The following is a 21132-nucleotide window of genomic DNA, read 5'->3' on the forward strand; positions in this document are numbered from 1 at the left end:
CACCTGAAGAACTAGAGAAAAAAACAATAAATGATGCCTAAGCCACACATTAGAAGAGAGATAATTAAGATTAGAGCAGAGATCAATGAATTAGAAACCAGAAATAGAGCAGAGCAGAGCAACGAAACTAGAAGCCGGTTCTTTGAAAGAATTAATAAGATCAATAAACCACTGGCCAGACTTATCCAAAAGAAAAGAGAAAGGACCCAAATTAATAAAATTATGAATGAGAGAGGAGAGATCACAACTAACACCAAGAAAATAGAAACAATTATTAGAAATTATCAACAACTATATACCAATACGATGAGCAACCTGGATGAAATGGATGCCTTCCTGGAAACCTATAAACTCCCAAGACTGAAACAGGAAGAAACTGACAACCTGAATAGACCAATAACCAGTAATGAGATTGAAGCAGTGATCAAAAACCTCCCAAAAAAGAGAGTCCAGGGCCTGATGGATTCCCTGGGGAATTTTACCAAACATTCAAAGAAGAAATAATACCTATTCTCCTGAAGCTGTTTCAAAAAATAGAAACAGAAGGAAAGCTTCCAGACTTATTCTATGAGGCCAGCATTATCTTGATCCCCAAACCAGGCAAAGACCCCATCAAAAAGGAGAAATTCAGACCGATATCCATGATGAATATGGATGCCAAGATTCTCAACAAAATCCTAGCTAATAGGATCCAACAATACATTAAAAGCATTATCCACCACGACCAAGTGGGATTTATCCCTGGGATGCAAGGGTGCTTCAACACTCGCAAATCAGTGTGCTAGAACACATTAATAAGAGGAGAGAAAAGAACCATATGGTCCTCTCAATTGATGCAGAAAAAGCATTTGACAAAATACAGCATCTTTTCCTGATTAAAACTCTTCAGAGTATAGGGATAGAGGGAACATTCCTCAAGTTCATAAAATCCATCTATGAAAAACCCACAGTGAATATCTTTCTCAATGGAGAAAAGCTGAGAGCCTTTCCCTTAGGATCAGGAACAAATTAAGAATGCCCACTCTTGCCACTACTGTTCAACATAGTACTAGAAGTCATAGCAACAGCAATCAGACAACAAAAAGAAATAAAAGGTATTCAAATTGGCAAAGAAGTCAAACTCTCTCTCTTCGCAGATGACATGATTAATTTATGTGGAAAACCCAAAAGACCCCACCCCCAAATTACTAGAACTCATACAGCAATTCAGTAATGTGGCAGGATACATAATCAATGCACAGAAATCAGTTGCTTTCTTATACACTAACAATTCAACTGTAGAAAGAGAAATTAGAGAATCAATTCCATTTACAATAGCACCAAAAACCGTAAGATACTTTGGAATAAACCTAACCAAAGAGGTAAAGGATCTATACTCTAGAAACTACAGAACACTCATGAAAGAAATTGAAGAAGACACAAAAAGATGGAAAAACATTCCCTGCTCATAGATCAGAAGAATAAACACTGTGAAAATGTCTATGCTGCCCAGAGCAATCCCGATCAAAATTCCAATGACATTTTTCAAAGTGCTGGAACAAACAATCCTAAAATTTGTATGGAATCAGAAAAGATCCTGAACTGCCAAGGAAATGTTGAAAAAGAAAAACAAAACTAGGGGCATCACGTTGCCGGATTTCAAGCTATATTACAAAGCTGTGATCATCAAGACAGCATGGTACTGGCACAAAAACAGATACATAGACCAATGGAACAGAATAGAGAACCCAGATATAGACCCTCAACTCTATGGTCAAATAATCTTCGACAAAGCAGGAAAAAATATGCAATTGAAAGAAGACAGTCTCTTCAATAAATAGTGCTGGGAAAATTGGACAGCTATATACAGAAGAATGAAACTCGACCATTCTCTTACACCGTACACAAAGATAAACTCAAAATGGATGAAAGACCTCAATGTGAGACAGGAATCCATCCAAATCCTAGAGGAGAACATAGGCAGTAACCTCTTCGACATCAGCCACAGCAACTTCTTTCAAGACACGTCTCCAAAGGCAAGGGAAACAAAAAATGAATTTTTGGGACTTCATCAAGATAAGCTTCTGCAAAGCAAAGGAAACAGTCAACAAAACAAAAAGGCAACCCACAGAATGGGAGAAGATATTTGCAAATGACACTACAGACAAAGGGCTGATATCCAAGATCTATAAAGAACTTCTCAAACTCAACACCCAAAAAACAAATAATCCAGTCAAAAAATGGGCAGAAGACATGAACAACAATTTCTCAAAAGAAGACATACAAATGACTAACAGAAACATGAAAAAATGTTCATCATCATTAGCCATCAGGGAAATTCAAATCAAAACCACACTGAGATACCACCTTACACCAGTTAGAATGGCAAAAATTAACAAGACAGGAAACAAGTGTTGGCGAGGATGTGGAGAAAGGGGAACCCTCTTGCACTATTGGTGGGAATGCAAGTTGGTATAGCCACTTTGGAAAACAGTGTGGAGGTTCCTCAAAAATTAAAAATAGAGCTACCCTATGACCCAGCAATTGCACTACTGGGTATTTACCCCAAAGACACAGATGTAGTGAAAAGAGGGCCACATACACACAATGTTCATAGCAGCAATGTCCATAACAGCCAAACTGTGGAAAGAGCCGAGATGCCCTTCAACAGACGAATGGATAAAGAAGATGTGATCCATATAATACAATGGAATATTACTCAGCCATCAGAAAGGATGAATACCCAACTTTTGCATTAACATGGATGGGACTGGAGGAGATTATGCTAAGTGAAATAAGTCAAGCAGAGAAAGTCACTTATTATATGGTTTAACTTATTTGTGGAACATAAGGAATAGCATGGAGGACATTAGGAAAAGGAAGGGAAAAATGAAGTGGGGAAATCGGAGGGGTGGGAGGATGGGTTACCCGGTGATAGGTATTAAGGAGGGTTATACTCAAACAATGAATCATAGAACACTACAACAAAAACTAATGATGTACTGTATGGTAACTAACATACCATAATAAAAATAAATAAATAAATAATAAATAAATAATAAAAAAGACACACCTATATACTGCCTACAAGAGACTCCCTTCAGAAAAGAAGACACACACAGACTGAAGGTAAATGGATGAAAAAAGATATTCTGCGCAAATTGATAAGAAAGCTGATGTAGCTATACTCATATCAAAGGAAATATAAAAAGACTATAATGAAAGAGGAAGAGGGGCACTACATAATAATAAGTGGGTTATGAAGATATACTATTTATGAATATATATAAATATATATTCACCCAGCATAAAGCACCAAAATATATAAAGCAAATACTGACAGACATAAAGGGAGAGATTGACAGCAACACAATAGCAGGGGATGTTAACAACCCACTACATCAATGGATAGATCATACAGACAGAGAATCAATAAGGAAACACTGGCCTTACACAACACATTGGACCAGATGGACTTAATAGATACACAGAGAACATTCATTCAAAAGCAGCAAATAGGGCGCCTGGGTGGCTCAGCTGGTTAGGCAATTATCTTCGGCTCAGGTCATGATCCCAGGGTTCTGGGATCGAGCCTCACATCGGGCTCCCTGCTTAGCAGGGGGCCTGCTTCTCCCTCTCCCTCTGCAGCTTCCACTGCTAGTGCTCTCCTGCTCTCTCGTTCTGTCAAATAGATAAATAAAATCTTAAAAAAAAAAAAAAAAGCAAAATACACATTGTCAACTGCACATGGAACATTCTCCAGGATGGGTGACATGTTAAGCCACAAAGTAAGTCTCAAAAATTCAAGAAGAATAGAATCATATCAAGCAACTTTTCTGACCACAATGTTACAAAACTAGAAATCAGTGATATAAGAACACTGGAAAAACTGCAAATATGTCAAGATTAAACAACACATTCCTGAACACTACTGAGTCACAGAAGAAATCAAAGGAGAAATCATAAAATACCTAGAGACAAATGAAAACAGAAATAGGGCACACCAAAATCTATGGGATGCAGCAAATGCAGTTCTAAGAGGAAAGTTCATAGAAAGTTCATAGTTCATAGTTTCTACTTCAAGAAATAAGAGAAATATCAAACAAACAAACTAGAAACAATTTAACATTGTTTCTCAAATAATTTTAAACCTTTTTTAAAGATTTTATTTATTTATTTGAGATAGAGAGAGAGAGCACGAGCCGGGGGTGGGGGGGGGCGGGGTGGGAAGCAGCAGAGGGACAAGGAGAAGCAGACTCTCCACTGAGCAGGGAGCCCGACACAGGGCTCGATACCAGGACCCTGGAATCATGACCTGAGCCGAAAGCAGGCGCTTAACCAACTGAGCCACCCAGGCACCCCAAACATTTTAAACTTAACAATTTAAAGGAACTAGACAAAGAAGAATAAATGAAGCCCAAAAGTAGTCGAAGGAAGGAAATAATAAAGATCAGAAATGAAAGAAACCTTTAGGAAGAGTCACTAAGAAAAAAGGAGAGAGGGCTCAAATAAATCAAATCAGAAATAAAAGAGGAAAACTTACAACTGATAAAAAATCCTGAGACTACTGTAAAGAATTATATGCCAGATATAAGAAGTAGATAAATTCCTAGACTTTATAATCTTCCAAGACAGAATCATAAAGAAACAGAAATCTGAATAGACTGATTACTAGTAAAGGGGTTGAATCAGTATTCAAAAATCTCCCAATAAACGGAAGTTCAGGACCAAATGACTTCACTGGTGAATTCTACTAAACATTCAAAGATTTCACACCTATCTTTCTCAAACTCTTACAAAAAATTAAAGAAGGAAAACTTCCAAACTTATTTTACCAGGCCAGCATTACCCTGATACCAAACCAGACAAGGACACCACAAGAAAAGAATATTACAGGCCAGTATCCCTGAAGAACATAGATGCAAATATCCTCAACAAAATATCAGCAAACCGAAATAAAAAATACATTAAAAGGACCATACACCATGATCAAGAAGTACTTATTCCAGGGATGCAAAGATGGTTCAACATCTACAAATATATCAACATAATAAACCACATTAACAAAATAAATGATAAAAATCTCACATGATCATCTCAATAGATGCAAAATAATTTGACAAAATTTAACATCATTTATAATAAAAACGCTCAACAAAGTAGATATAGAGGGAATGTACCTCAACATAATAAAGCCATCTATGACAGACCCACAGTTAACATCATACTCTGGTAAAAAGACAAAAGTTTTTCCTCTATGATCAGAAACAAAACAAGGATGCTCATTATTTTTATTCAACATAATACTGGAAGTCCCAGGCAAGTAAAAGAAATAAAAGGCATCTAAATTAGAAAGGAAAAGTAAAACTGTCACTATTTACAGGTATCATGATACTATATATAAAAAACCCTAAAGATTACACCAAAAAACTAGTATAAAGTAATAAATGAATTTAGTGAAGTTGCAGGATACAACATTAATGTACAAAAATCTGTTGTGTTTCTATACACTAATAACAAATTCTCAGAAAGAGAAATCAAGAAAACCATTCCATTGATTCAAAATGATAAAATATTTAGGAATAAATTTAACCAATAAGGTGAAAGCGGCTGCACTGCTTTGTCGAAGATTAGTTGATCATAGAGATGAGGGTCCATTTCTGGATTCTCTATCCTATTCCCTTGATCTATGTGTCTGTTTTTGTGCCAGTACCATATACTGTCTTCATGAACTATTGGGTCTTCATCAAGATAAAAAGCTTCTGCACAGCAAAGGAAACAATCAACAAAACCAAAAGACAACCGACAGAATGGGAGAAAATATTTGCAAGTGACATATCAGATAAAGGGCTAATATCCAAAATCTATAAAGAACTTATCAAACTCAACACTTAAAGAACAAATAATCCAATCAAAAAATAGGCAGAAGAGATGAACAGACATTTCTCCAAAGATGACATATAAATGGCCAACAGACACATGAAAAAATGCTCAACATCACTCAGCATCAGGGAAATACATATCAAAACCACAATGAGATACCGCCTCACACCAGTCAAAATGGCTAAAATTAACCACTCAGGAAACAACAGATGTTGGCAAGGATGAGGAGAAAGGGGAATCCTCTTACACTGTTGGTGGGAATGCAAGCTGGTGCAGCCACTCTGGAAAATAGTATGGAGGTTCCTCAAAAGGTTGAAAACAGAGCTACCCTACGACCCAACAATTGCACTACTGGGTATTTACCCCAAAGATACAAATGTAGTGATCCGAAGGGGTACATGCACCCCAATGTTTATAGCAGCAATATCCACAAAAGCCAAACTATGGAAAGAGCCCAGATGTCCATCAACAGACGAATGGATAAAAAAGATGTGGTATATATATATATATATATATATATATATATATATATACACACACACACACACACACAATGGAATACTCCTCAGCCATCAAAAAAAAATGAAATCTTGGCATTTACAACGACGTGGATGGAAGTAGAGGGTGTTAAGTGAAATAAGCCAATCAGAAAAAGACAACTATCATATGATCTCACTGATATGTGGAATTTAAGAAACAAAACAGAGGATCATAGGGGAAGAGAGGAAAAAAATAAAACAAGACAACATCAGAGAGGGAGACAAATTATAAGAGACTCTTAAGCATAGGAAACAAACTGAGGGTTCCTGGAGGGAAGCAGGATGAGGGAACGGGGTAACTGGGTGATGGACATTAAGGAGGGCACGTGATGTAATGAGCACTGGGTATTATGTAAGACCGATGAATCACTGACCTCTACCTCTGAAACCAATAATACATTACATGTTAATTGAATTTAAATTATTAAAAAAAACAACAAAAATAAAATAAAATAAAGTAGGCGAGTAAGTGGGCTGAGCAAATATAATAGGGTGGCCAGAAGGTGCTCACTTGATACTATTAGTTATAAATTTAAAGTGAGACCAGTTAGAATAGTTGTATGTTTTCTCCAATCACATTCCACTACCTAAGTTCAGGCTCAAAAGAGATAGAGAGTTGGGTTTCACCAAGTTAGTTTTTGCCAGGTGATTTGTAATAGTGAAAGACAGGTGAGGCTTTGGAAATTATTATAACGGGAGAACGTGGAATTTAAGCCAAAAAAGGAAAATAAAAAATGAGGAGAGGGACATTGAAAAAAAAAAAACTAGAAAAATCCATGGATCGAAATAGGACAAAGAAGTTGTGGAGGCAAAGTCCTCCAGGAATAAGCTGGAAACACAGGAAATAATGGTAAGTCATGGGATGCTTATGATTGAGACTATGGAAGAGTTGCTGTAATAATGACAAATTTGATGGCATGACAAGAATTAGGACAGTATTGGGAAAAGTGACCAGGAGTCAAGTGTTAAAGTCTTTAAAAAATGAGTCTGCAGATGACCCACAGAGGGTTAACAGGTGATACAATCTGGTAGCAAAAGCCTCAAAATTTTGGGGGGTGGTTGTGGTTAGGGAGCAGGGAAGAGTCCTGCAGTGAGAAGCAAGGAAAACACCTCCCTCATCCTACTTCTAGATGCAGTGGTATTAAGAGATTAGAGACACCATGAAAGACAATTGCACAACAGTGTGTTCAGGGACAAGCCAGGTTTCAGAGCAAAAAAGATCGAAAAACTCTACAAGCTTAAAATACAGGGGATTTTGCTGATAATGTGCTATAAGAGGGCTTTCTGGAAGAGTTTAGGGAGGTCTGCAGAAGGTGAGGGTCAGATTGGGGTATGACCAGAATCATATGGAATTGAGAGACTAGCTAATGAAGGAAAAGTATGGAGGTCCAGCGCTTCTGGTGATTAAAGAAGAGGGATAAAAGATAAGATGGAATTGGTCCATTAGGCCTAATTTAGTGTTATATGGAAGGACTGAAGGAAGGGAGGGAGGGAGGGAGGGAAAACTTGTGTGCCAGTTATCATATTGCCTCTCAGCTGCAAATTCACCTGTCATTGTCCGCCTTGTTAGAAGCCAGACAATTTAAACACTTCTTTGTTTGCTAGTATAATGTTAAGCTTTGTTAGCAGATGATGTTGGAGGGACAGTGCAGAAGGAAATGGCTTCTGTTCCTGATTAGCAGGCTTTCTTTCTTCTTGTTCCTGCTGCATGTGGGACACATAGTGACATTCACCCCTGTGGGAAGCTTCCAGGAGAGTTCTGCTGGTTCCCCTGCCAGCTTCCCTGTAACCTTTGACAGCAACCCCAAGGCCAGTTTCCCACCACATTCCACTGGTGACCCAACTGGCATCCCAGCCCAAAGAGTTCAGCAACACCTGACAACTTCCACCAGCACTCCAGTAGGCTTCCCAGTCGATTCAACGATTCCCCAAGCAGCTTCCCAGTACATTTCACAGGCACTCTAAGCAGGTTCTCAAGAGCTTCATCAGCTCTACAGTGGACAATTTTATGTTTGCCAGCCTCAGCCTATGGCAGCTCAGTGAACTCACCAGCCATTGAATTATAGCCATACCACACCCAATAAGGTTTGAATCTCAGCCTTAAGGGTGGTGTTGTGGAGATTTTCCAAAATCTATTCCTTCTTTGGGTACTATGTATCAGCACTAGGAGTAGTGGCTGCTTCCTTTATCTGCTGTTCCTATATTCTCTAGAGTTCTTTATCCCTTGAAGTTAATTCCCTAAACATAGTTACTAATTATTTAAACTTTCCTTGATCAAATTACTATGCGCTTTTTTCTCCTGACTGGAGGCTGACTTATACAACTTATTTGAAGACTAATTTACAGTAATCATTTGAACTACTTTATGAGATTTTAACTTAGATTTCTCTTACAGCAATATGTTCAATGTTCGTATGTATCTAAACACATGAGTATGCACATATGTATGCATGTGCATATGTAGTCCAGAACAAAACAGGTTTCATATGCTAAAGTAGGCAGCTACTGACATGAAGAAAAATGTCAAATTCCTGCAACTAACACTGTGTTCTTGAGCATTTCACCTAGGTGCTATGAGTGTTAATTTTTTCATCTGAAATACTATAGACTGTACAATAACATTCCTTCCAGCTCTATGATTTTGATTTATTTATCTGTGAATTCTCAAATACAAAATTTTCCCACATTTTTATCAAGTATATCACATTTACTTGTTTTATGCACAAAAATGAATGGCTCTGCTTAGGTTGTCCAAAAGTGATTTCACTGATGATGTCACTTTCTTTTTATTGTACCATCTACTTAATATACCTATTTAATGTTTCTCTGTGATTTCTGTAAGTCTTCTTAGTTTTAGAAGACTGGTGAAGCAGAGAACAGCAACGTTCTTTAGTAACTTAATAAAAACAATCCTATGAGTATCAAGATAACTGAGCTGCAATAAAAAAAGATCAAACTGAATTTGTTACTAATACACAGTCTGTAATATGATCATACCTGTTTATGTTTTTGGAGTGGTTTCTTTTCATGTAATTTTTTATCTCCAAATTTCTTATATGTTAAAGGTACTCCATATTTAGCGGCAGGCTTTGTAATTTTCTGAGCAGACACAAAAGAAGCCAAGCTTTGTCCTGAAGCTGGTCTTTTAGCTACATGAAAAGATACAAAGAGTTTTTTCCTAGAGTTTATATTAAATCTTTAATTTCAAAATTCTTCAAGATAGCATTTTTTCATTTTCACAATCATTGACAGCATTTGAGACTTTTCATTAAAAATACTGTTCACTCCTCAGCACATGTCAATGCCTTCATTATAAACTATTTGATACTAAAGCCATTTTTTGGAGGAAAAAAAAAGCAAAAAGCCACACATCTTTAAGATGTTGAAATTTCTCATATTAAAAAAAAGCACATCCCTAAAATTGACTATGGGTGATGACTGTATTTACCTATGAATATACTAAAAATCACTGAATTTAAGAGATTTAAGAGCAGACTTTAAATGGTATAGAACTGTAACTCAATAAAGCTGTTAATAGTAACTCAATAACGCCATCATTGTGAGCAACTTTAATACTTTCTTCATCTATAGTCTGAAAGATGTTTATACCTACAGACCTATAGAAGAACAAACACTTTAAAACAATTATTATAGCTCAGAGTCCCATGAAATGGGTACCTTTATACGGTGGGAATATTAAATGGTCGAACTTTCTAGAGGGCAATCTGTGTCAAGAACAATGTTTATGGATTGCTTTTAAAGAAATAATCAGAGATACATAAAAATTTATATACCAGTATAAGCCCTACAGCAATTATGTATCCAATTCTTATTGAAGCCTAGAGTTCTAAGACTGAAGGTTCTGTCTTAGAACAATGATGAATTCAAGAAAAACAGTTAAATTGAAGAAAATTTAAAGGAAAGTCTACTATTCATCTCTCTCAAAGATATTAACTAGGAACTAGGAAAAGTGGAAGAAAAAAAATTTCCCTTTGAGAGTTCAACTGTAAGATCAAATCAGAACACATATATATAACATCACAACATTGTAACTTGGCTAAATGTATTAAAACAACCAAAGAAATATTGTGTATACCAGTACACATACTGGCACACATACTGAAGAAGGAGCTAAAGTCACGAAAGTATAAAAATGAAGATTCCCAAGAGAAAAATACTGAATAGTTCCCATTCACTTCCAGAAAAAAGGGAGAATTACTTATCTGATTTGGGTGTATTTCTCAGGCTCAGTGACAAGGCTGCCAGTGGTATAAAGCTTAATTAATATGGGGAGTTGGAGCCCACAAAGTACCTATAGGCCCATGAGCAATACAATACCTATTTTAGCCTCATGCTATTAAACATTTCATTCATCCAACCCCTGTTACAACAAAATAACTTTCTAATTCCTTGTAGGCTTATCTACATGGAAAGAATGTGCTGAGATGGAGTATTTCTGGTCTTTGTGACAATGAGGCTTTTGATTAAGATTTGACTTCTCATTAGGCTTGACCGCCAGGAGAGACATGCTGATTCTGCTGTGTGTTTGTCTCTTGTGAATTTCGTTTAGTGAATTGATTTCCCAGGGAATGACAGTCTCTGAACACTGAGACAATGAGTCTAAGGATCTTCAGGAAGAGCTAAATATAGCTGGCCTTCCTAAGAACACACTGCTGTACACACTTCCAGCTTACATGGACTCACTGTTATAATATGGTATTTCTTTTTATTAATTTACTCAAACTCAAAATGGAGAACATGGAATGCACTGTTTGAAAAACAATATACTCTTCAAATCTTACATAACTTCCACTGATTTTAGAAATCCATTCTGAAATCATTTATGAAGAAAAAATACAATTTCCTTCTCACACAAATATATGTATATACATACACATAATATATAACCATACCCACAATCCTACAAATATTCTACTGCTGCTGGCCACACTTAAAACAAAATTATCCTTGGTAAGGTACCTGATGTCATATTGATTCACTTTTTAAAAATTTTAGAATATGAAGTATTTGTCAAAGAAAAATATATAAAGATATATACTTAACTAAGACATTTTAGAACATGCTACAACAATCTGCTCAGAATATCAGCTAAGCAACTGATAAAGATGGAAGACTTCAAGATAGATTTAATTCAAATAAGGCAGACAAGAAATGGAAATTTTGTTATTAATTCATCACAAAGTGTTGTATACTGTCATATATCAAAAATAATTTAAAGACGAATTTCCTCTGGATTAATTTTATCTAAATTTACCCCAACTTATTATATCTACATATATCTCTAGTATAATTAGAAAATATTACTAATCAGTACTAGTATATTGATTATTGCAAACAGGTGAAGACTCATTAAATTTCATTTACCTGGTACAGGCTGCGCTCCAAACTTGGAAAATGTTTTCAGACAAAATTCTTCTGCAATAAGCTTAGATTGAAGGAGGACAAAGAAAAAGTTAGAAAAGATGTGAAACTTCCAAAATAAAAACCCTACCCATTATTCAGATTACATTTTTCTCTTTTCAGTCACATATATGCTATCAGATAAACTGTACTTATTCAACCTAAGTAATCCCAAATTCCTCTCATACTAATTCCCTTCCACTCTTACAAATTTATTTTATGACTTTTCCAGACAACCTTTCTTCTCAAATTAACCTAATGAACCACAAAGGCCCCCATAAACTGCTTTCCTGTTCTATGTCTCAGCAATTTAACACAATTACCCCCTATCTGGAATAGCCTCTATATTTTATATACAGCCAAATCCCTCATTTACCTCAGAACTAATAATCACTTAATTACCACTTTCTCAGATTAACCTCTTAGTTATTTCAACTTTACTCTGAATCTTCTCAGCATCTCCAATGAGTTTTCACTTTTAACAATATGTAATTATAAACATACTACTGGATAAATATTTGAATATTCTTAGATAATTCAACAAGTATCTCTTCTTACTATTACTAAAATACTCCTGTACTTAATTCTCTAGCATTCATGAACATATTTTGAGAACCAAAAATCATTAGTATTTCCTGCAAGTCATTTTTTCTCCCTACTCACTAAATTTTCTTTTTCCCCTCTTTAAGTGCAAAACTATGACACCAACAAAGATTTAACTCAATTTAAGCCTGCTTTTTTTCTTATTGGGTGGGGAAAGGGAAAACAAGTGAATTTTCTCTTTTTTCAAGAGAAATGAGGCCTGCTGAAGAGAATATTCACACAGTAGCAGTGGAACAGAAGCTCCAACAGGCAAAAAACCATGACTGAGATGGTCATCTGTCCCATTAAGGACCCTCCAATAGCAGTTTTCAAGTTATCTCATACTGGCAGAATCAGCATCACCAGGGACATATTGAATGTGGAAATTCTCAGGCTCCCACCTCAGAAACACTAAAATAGGAATTGTAGTGATGGGACCCAGCAATGTTCTCCAAGTGATTTTTTAAAGTATGCTAAAGCTTAAAGACCACTGCACCAAAAGATAAATTAAGTGAAGGTCTGGTTCACAGGCAATTCAGAGCAACTGTGTAAATGTATTTTCTCTTCTGAACACTTGCATTTTTTCCCTTTCTTTTGCATGGAAGAAAATAAGTGCTTTATAAACTCCAACTTGCCCCAAACTGGATAGTTTCTTTCACTGCTTGAAGGTGAGTCCTTCTTTTTTGTGTGAGTGCAAATATGAACTAAGAGATGGAGCACGAAGAATCCAAGAAGATTCTGAAATCTCTATGCTATGTTGTTCAATATAGTTGCCAGCCATAAGTAGCTATTTGGATTAAAATTTTAAATAAATATAATTTTAAATTCAGCCCCTTGGTCACACTAGGCACAATTTAAGTATTCAATAACCACATGTGGCTAGTGGCTACAATGTTGGACAATGCGGATATAAAACACTTCATCACTATTGATGCACTATTGAAAGTACTATTGGACAACACCTATACTGCTAAGGAATTAGAGCTTATCCATGATTTGTCAAGCTTCTTCCAGTGTGTGCAAGATTGAGAATTAAGCCCTATTAAACCTTGGGTGACAGTACTTAGAGAAGAAGAGATTTTTTAAAAACCCTACAGAACATTATAGCAGTTCATATATTATATAGTAAAGCTCACAAATTGTTTCAAAGTTAAAGCCTTAAAAAATGTATTGCAAACTTTCTCACTAGAATACCAAATAAGTGATATATAGCAGAAAATAAAACTTAGGAACCAAAGAAGAGATTTTCACAAAAAAATGAAATCTAAGTGATGTCTAAATAGCAACAAGGAGCTATTAATATATTAAACTATCAAATATTGCACTTGTTACTAATCATAAATAATCTGTCCTTTTTTCTTTCCATATTATAAATTTTGATGTATCAGGCTTGCACATTTTCCTTCACTGCTGGCTAGTTGAATTCCAGTGCTTCAGCCTTGAGACTGTACGTCTTAACCACTGGTTTTGGGAGGAGGGAACCTCACCAAGATTCAATGAAGTTACTCTTTCTTCGCCAGTAGTTGCCAAAAAACAATAGTATACTGCATCATAAATCTGTCCTTGAAATTGTTACTTATAACAAAGGAGTCTTATAAGATACCTAAGTTTCAGAGATTCTTGCTATATCCTATATAAGTAACCTTCAATCTACACATTTTAATTGGCTTTTTGCTGACTAATGTGTTCTCCTGGTAGTAATAGTTAAATCCACACCTCTGTTTTCTGAAAATTATTTGCTCACACAGATGTTCTATTAACCCAGAGAATATATGACACTTCCCTCTTATCCCATGAGCATAAAAAAGTAATAAAACTATGATTTTGCTAGATACATGATTTACAAAAGAATTTAACAGTTATCATTTAAATTAACAAAGGCCACACAGAACATGTAATATAAAATAATTCCAGTTTCAGATGATATTTATATCAATAACTTGTACAAACTGATTTGATACAAATTTTTAATAAATCCTGTCAAAGTAAAATTCAGTTCAACTCAACAAATATTTATTATGCATCTTCATGTGAGTACGAGGAAAAATCATAAGTCAACAATCTGTTATACATACAAATGCCCACAAAACAAGTTTTCAATAATTATCCAAATAGAATATAATCATATAACTTAAGATACTAATATGTTTATATTAGTATAATAAAATGACACATTGATAATATTTATATTGAATATATTGAGCACTTATTACATGCTAGACATTAGGCACTTGATGTACATTATCACTTTTTTAAAAAAAACCACCTCATGATGTAGATATATTTATAATCCCATTGTTTACAGCTCAGTGAGGCACAGAAATGCTTAATAATTTTATAATTAGAGATGGTTACCAAAGGGGAGGTAGGTAGGGGGATGGATAAAATAGGTGAAGGGGATTAAGAGTACACTTATCTTGATGAGCACTATTGTGCAGAATCATTGAATCACTATACTGTACACATGCAACTAATATAACCCTGTCTATGTTAACTATACTGGATTTAAAATTTTTTTAAATAATAATTTTACAGTTAGAAACCTAAGGAGACAGAAAGTAGAGAGGTGGTTGCCAAGAGTTATGACAGAGGGAATGGGGAGTTACTGGTTAATGGTATTGAGTTTGTTTTACAAGATGAAGAGTTGTGAAGATGAATGGTGGTATTAACTGCACAGCACTGAAAATCTCTTTAATACCACTGAACTGGACACTCAAAAATGGATAAGAGGATGCATTTTATGTTGTGTACATTTTACCACAATAAAAAAATTGGAAAACAAAACAGAAACCCAAAACAAAAGAATGATTTTGTGATACTGTGATTTATATTAAGAAATACATATCTGGTGTCTAGTTCCTGGCATACAGCTCCTAAAACCCTTAAAGTACCCAAAAGGTTAAGAGAATAAAGGTGTTTTTTTGTTATTCCTAACAAGCCACTTTCAACCACACCTGAATTTATGTTAATGACGTGACATCTGGAAAGTCCCTAAGGATGGAAGCTGATTGCCAGGGAAATGTACCACAGGATTAGAGGGTTGAAACTTTCAGTCTCACTCCCCTCCCTGAGAGGAAAGGAACTAGAGGCTTAATCTAACACTAATGGCCAATGATTTAATCAATCATTTCTACATAATAAAGCCTCCGTAAAAAACTGAAGGACAGGATTTGGACAGCTTCTGTGTTGGTAAACATGCCAGCAGGGTGACACATCCTAATTTCACTGGAACAGAAGCTCCTGCTTTCAGGACCCTTTCAGACCTTGCCCTACATATCCCTTCATCTGGCTGTAGGATCTGATGATCTATATCTCCAGACAGTGCCAGAAGTGAACTAAATTGGACACCCAGCTGTGTTGCAGAAGTGCCTGGTGTGGGAAAAACTACCACACATTTGGTGATTGGAAGGGTGAGAAGTTCAGTATTAAGTGTTAAGAGGAAACACAGGAGGAATGTTTTCCCTCATACAGATTCACAACCAGAAAACAAATCCACAGAGGAAGAATATGAGAATGGAAAGAAAGGTGACTCCAGTGTCATCTGAAAAAGGCACTTCATTCTCCCAGAACTGTGATGTGCTCTCCTCAAAACATAAGTCATGTCCTAGTTAAGCATCATAACCTTATTATTTTCAAGTAAAAAAAAAAAAAAAAAAAAAAAAACACATACCTGAGGTGAGAGAAACTTTTCAATGCGTTTGGCTATAAAACCTTTCTCCAATATGGAGTTGACTGATGGTCTATCCCTAGGATTTCTTTTAAATAACTGAGAGAGTAAATTGCGGAGGTCATAAGAATAATGTAAAGATACAGGTGGAAAAGATCCAGATATTATCTTCAGTACCAGATTTTTCATATTGCCAGCTTCAAACTAAAATCCAGAAAACAAATTAACATATATGAAACATACATACATTGAAAATAGGAATAAACAATGAGAAATAGTTCTCTTCCTATAGAACAGAAATATAATCCTCTTACAAATATTTTAATCAGCATATGTTCTCTTTTTTAGTGTATGTTCTTTAGAACAAAGTTCACTGATTTATAAACGTATTTAAGAGACTATCAGTCCTCATAAAACATTATAACTTACTGTAATATTAATTTTTGCTCATTCAAAACACTAAAAGATGGAATAAAGGTATTAAAGATTTTATAAAAACAGTAATAAAAAACAAAAACAAACCTTGTAGTCTTAAGACCTGCTTACCTATGGCCCTGTTGCAGTAAGTGAAACAAGAAATTAACTACAAAACTAAAAGTATCTGGGAAAAAAACATAATAAATGAAAATACTAGGATGCCTAAGTAGCTCAGTAAGTTAAGGGTCTGACTCTTGATTTCAGCTCAGGTCATCATCTCATGTGTCATGAGATCAAGTTCTGCATCTGGCTCTGCACTCAGCGGGAGTCTGCTTGAGATTCTCTCCCTCTGCCCCTCACCCAACTCATGCACACGTGCCCTCTCTCTCTCAAATAAATAAATCTTAAGAAAAAAATAAACGAAAATACGAATTACTTTCCTTTTACACACTGCTTATTATTATTTTTAAGTGTGTGATGCTTCCAAAAGCCATGTAGTGAGCAACGTGGCAAGTATTCCAAAGGGGAATATAAGCCATATCAATGGGAATAGTATATATTTAAGGAGTAAACACAATATAAACTCTAACTGAAGTTAAAAAAGAGAAAAACCAACAGCGGTGGGGCAGTTTAAAATCTAAAGATTTCATTTTGAAAGTAAACAAAATTAAGCTTTTGACATCTCTGCTAAAATAGAACAGTTGTACACTGTTAACGTGCTCTTAACACACACATTAACAAAACATGCTATAAATTAGGTATTGGTGATTACACCAAGTATAAAAAAGTTCTGCTAAATCTTGAATTCTCCTAGACATTTAAAATATGATATTCATGGGGTGCCTGGGTGGCTCAGTCATTAAGCATCTGCCTTCGGCTCAGGTCATGATCCCAGGGTCCTGGGATCAGGCCCCGCATTGGGCTCCCTGCTCTGCGGGAGGCCTGCTTCTCCTCTCCCATTCCCCCTGCTTGTGTTCCCTCTCTCGCTGTGTCTCTCTCTGTCAAATAAATAAAACCTTAAAAAAATAAAATATGATATTCAGCATATTAAAATTTGAGTATAATTCAGTAGTCTAAAAATATCTATGTACCTAAGAAGGAATTCTAAATGCATAATGATAGATTATTCCTTCACTACAATGAATTTTCACTATCTCTCAAATGACAAGCTTTTCATAAAGCTTAGTGAATTATTTAATTTCATGTGTCTACTTAAAAGTAAATAATTCCAAAATACAGAAGCAATGGTGACAGAACATAGATGAAAAAATGAAAGAAAATACACTGATTTATACCTAAAATGACTGTGTCGAAAAATTGACCAATTCCTTCAAATACAGATCTGATAACTACCATTCCACATCACTTTCGCAGTCCATGCTTTCATAAGGTAATAGAGTCTTAAAAGAGTATGCAACCATGAAAAAACACAGCAATGAAAAAATATCCCCCAAATAATATCAAGCAATAAAAACAGGCTATAAAGCTGCTTAGACAAAATAATTAAACTGTAGAAAGAAAAAAAAAAACCTCATTTTATAATCTATAAGAAAGCCTAGAAGGAAACAAAATATTACAAGTACTCATTACCAGTTGTAAGAATTGTTTTTGATATTCATTCACTTCTTTATATTTTTATCTATTTTCTTAAGTTTTCTGTAATGAAAATACATTCTTGTTTAATGGGGGAAGCATTTTTTGTTGTTGTTGTTGTTAGAAAGAAAGAGAGAGCATGCCCGCACAGGGTGGGCAGGCAAGGGGGTAGAGGGGGGAGGTGAAGAGGGAGAGGGAGAGAGAGAATCTCAACCGGGCTCCACACCCAGCAAGGAGACCAACACAGGGCTCTATCTCACCACCTTGAGATCATGACCTGAGCTGAAATCAAGAGTTGGATGCTTAATTGACTGAGCCACCCAAGCACCCCCAGGGGAGCATTTTTAAAAAGCAAAATTTTGAAATGGAAAGTGATTAAAATTCAACCTATTTAAGACAAAAACTTCCCCTTTGGGGTTTATGTGCCATCTCAACAAAGTCTCAAAAATTAAAATAAATATATTTTTAAAGATTTATTTGAGAGAGACAGAGAGACAGAGAGCGAGCGTGTGTATGCACAAGCAGGGGAAGGAGCAGAAGGAGAGCAGCATGCTCCTGCTGAGCATGGAGCCCAACACCAGGCTTGATCTCACCCTGATCACCACCCTGAGATCATGACCTGAGCCGAATTCAAGAGTTAGATGCTTAACCAACTGAGACATCGAGGTGCCCCCAAAATAAGTTTTAATTAAAGAGCATTTGAATTGATAAAATCCCTTAAAGAATATGTCGAAATGTTCTTTAATTTCAATTCCAAACTCAAATACAATTCAATTCCAAATACTTTGGGTGTTTTGAGAGAAATTGCTAAGATGAAACAAAAATCATTAAGCTAAAATACCAAATTCACATACGAATGTAACATTAAAAAGATAGCAAGTTTATTTTTATCATTAGAAATAATTTCCTGTGGGGGAGCGCCTGGATGGCTCAGTTGGTTAAGCATCCGATTCTTGATTTCAGCTCAGGTCATGATCTCAGGGTTGTGGGATTGAACCCCCCGTCCAGCACCACAATCAGCAGGGGAATCTGCTGGAGATTCTCTCTCTCCCTCTCCAAAATAAATAAATCTTAAAAAAAAAGAATTTCCTGGAAAAAGGTATGACATATGTATTACAATAACAAATATATAACATACATATGTAATATACACATATATGTTAAGGGCAAATCTATTTAAATTTATACTTGAGAAAAGATGAGAAATTTAAAAACTGACAGAGAATTTCTAGCGCAAGAGGGTGACCTGAAAGATGGCATATGATTTAAAAATATATATATTACAGGTACTTTAGGACACAATTTTTTAAATATTTCAAAAACTTCTACTTACTGCATGTTTAAGTGTACACATCTCATACAGGACACACCCCAGAGCCCAAATGTCACTAGAAAAGGGAAAAATGAGAAATCTTCTCTAAGTATCAGAATTTACTTAAATTTTTTTTCATTTAAAGGAAACAAAAGCACCATGAAAATGATTTCCAAAAATATGTGTTCCATAAAACTTATCCTTTAAAACTCAAAATTTCAGCCATAACCAAATGATAAAAGCAGCTATCCCAGATTAGAAAAACAGCAGTTGCCCAAGCAATTATTTTATTTTTGTATTAATTCCCTCACTTTATTTTGTAATCAGTTTTTAAATTTAAATTCAAATAATTAACATATACTCTATTATTGGTTTCAGAGGTAGAGTTCAGTGATTCATCAGTTGTATATAATACCCAGTGCTCATTACACCACATACCCTCCTTAACATCCATTACCCAGTTATCCCATCCCTCCACCTTTCTCCCCTCCAGCATCCCTCAGTTTGTTTCCTATAATTAAGAGTCTCTTATGGTTTGTCTCCCTCTCTGGTTTCATCTTGGTTTATTTTTTTCTCTCTTCCCCTATGATCCTCTATTTTGTTTCTTAAATTCCACATATCAGCGAGATCATATAACTTTCTCTGATTGACTTATTTCGCTTAGCATAATACCCTCTAGTTCCATCTACATCGTTGCAAATGCCAAGATTTCATTTTTGGATGGCTGAGTAGTATTCCACTGTGTATATATGCCACATCTTCTTTATCCATTCATCTGTCGATGAACATCTGGGCTCTTTCCATAGTTTGGCTATTGTGGACATTGCCCAAGCAATTATTTTAAAGTTTTATTAAAGGAATGTAATATTTAAAAGAACAAAACCAGTAAATTCCATGAATATTCTATTTACCTATTTTATTCAATTACTTACAAAAATACCATGATTTTAAAAAGTATTTTAAAAGCAAAATACTGTTTTAATGATGAACAAGAAAATATTAATTTACTAAAATTAAATCTGAAATAAACTTATAACAGTCTACTAAAATATTATGTAAGGTAAATACATTAATTATTTAATCTTACTTTAAGGACATACTATCTTCTTTACAGTTTCTTCCTTCCTTTTATCTTAAACATATTTTTATAATTAAAATATACTATTTCCATTTTTAAAAAGAAAAAATAAAAGACTCATAGTTCAGAGCTACACTGGTTCTTAGTAGTCAACAAAAACCACTGCTCCTCAAAGTTGAGCTTATTAGAAAAGAATAAAATCTAACACTGAAATCCCAAGGTTATCTTGAACCAAACTCATGAAAAGCTACAAATATAAAACTGTAACCCCGAAAATCTACTTAATTTCAAGATTCAACTTGTAAAAAAAAGTAAATGTAATTAAATTTATTATTGATTTAGTATTTAGTTTATTAGTTATTTAATATTTGTATATGTTAATACATGACCCATGTATAAAAAAATTAAACTAATGATCCTATATTAATAAAATACTTTAAAACATATTTAGACAAATATAAATTTTTGAAGTATATAGACAATGCTCATCCATGACATTTTTAAACCATTTTCTCCACAAAATTAATTTTATGTAAAATTCTCCAAAGGATGATTAAATCCATTCCTAGTTTAAAGACTGATTTTTTTCACAGTTGACTTATCCATAAGACACAGAAATAGCATTAAAATGGAAAATTACTTTGGCTCAAAGAAAATGCTA

General features: G+C 34.9%; 1 protein-coding gene across 8 annotated transcripts in view; it reads right to left on the bottom strand.

Annotated features, from left to right (window-relative positions):
* The window catches only part of NEK1 (NIMA related kinase 1), a 226358-nt gene that overhangs the window by 169690 nt on the left and 35536 nt on the right, over positions 1 to 21132 (bottom strand). For all 8 annotated transcript variants that reach the window (XM_032413176.1, XM_032413181.1, XM_032413179.1 and 5 more), the window contains 4 exons: positions 19415 to 19469; positions 16075 to 16275; positions 11787 to 11847; positions 9399 to 9550 (listed from right to left, as the gene is read on the bottom strand). In XM_032413176.1, the coding sequence (XP_032269067.1) occupies positions 9399 to 9550; positions 11787 to 11847; positions 16075 to 16275; positions 19415 to 19469 (469 nt within the window). The remainder of the gene's footprint in view (positions 1 to 9398; positions 9551 to 11786; positions 11848 to 16074; positions 16276 to 19414; positions 19470 to 21132) is intronic.

This window comes from Phoca vitulina, unplaced genomic scaffold (assembly GCF_004348235.1).
Source record: "Phoca vitulina isolate PV1807 unplaced genomic scaffold, GSC_HSeal_1.0 scaffold14, whole genome shotgun sequence".
Lineage (NCBI taxonomy): Eukaryota > Metazoa > Chordata > Mammalia > Carnivora > Phocidae > Phoca > Phoca vitulina.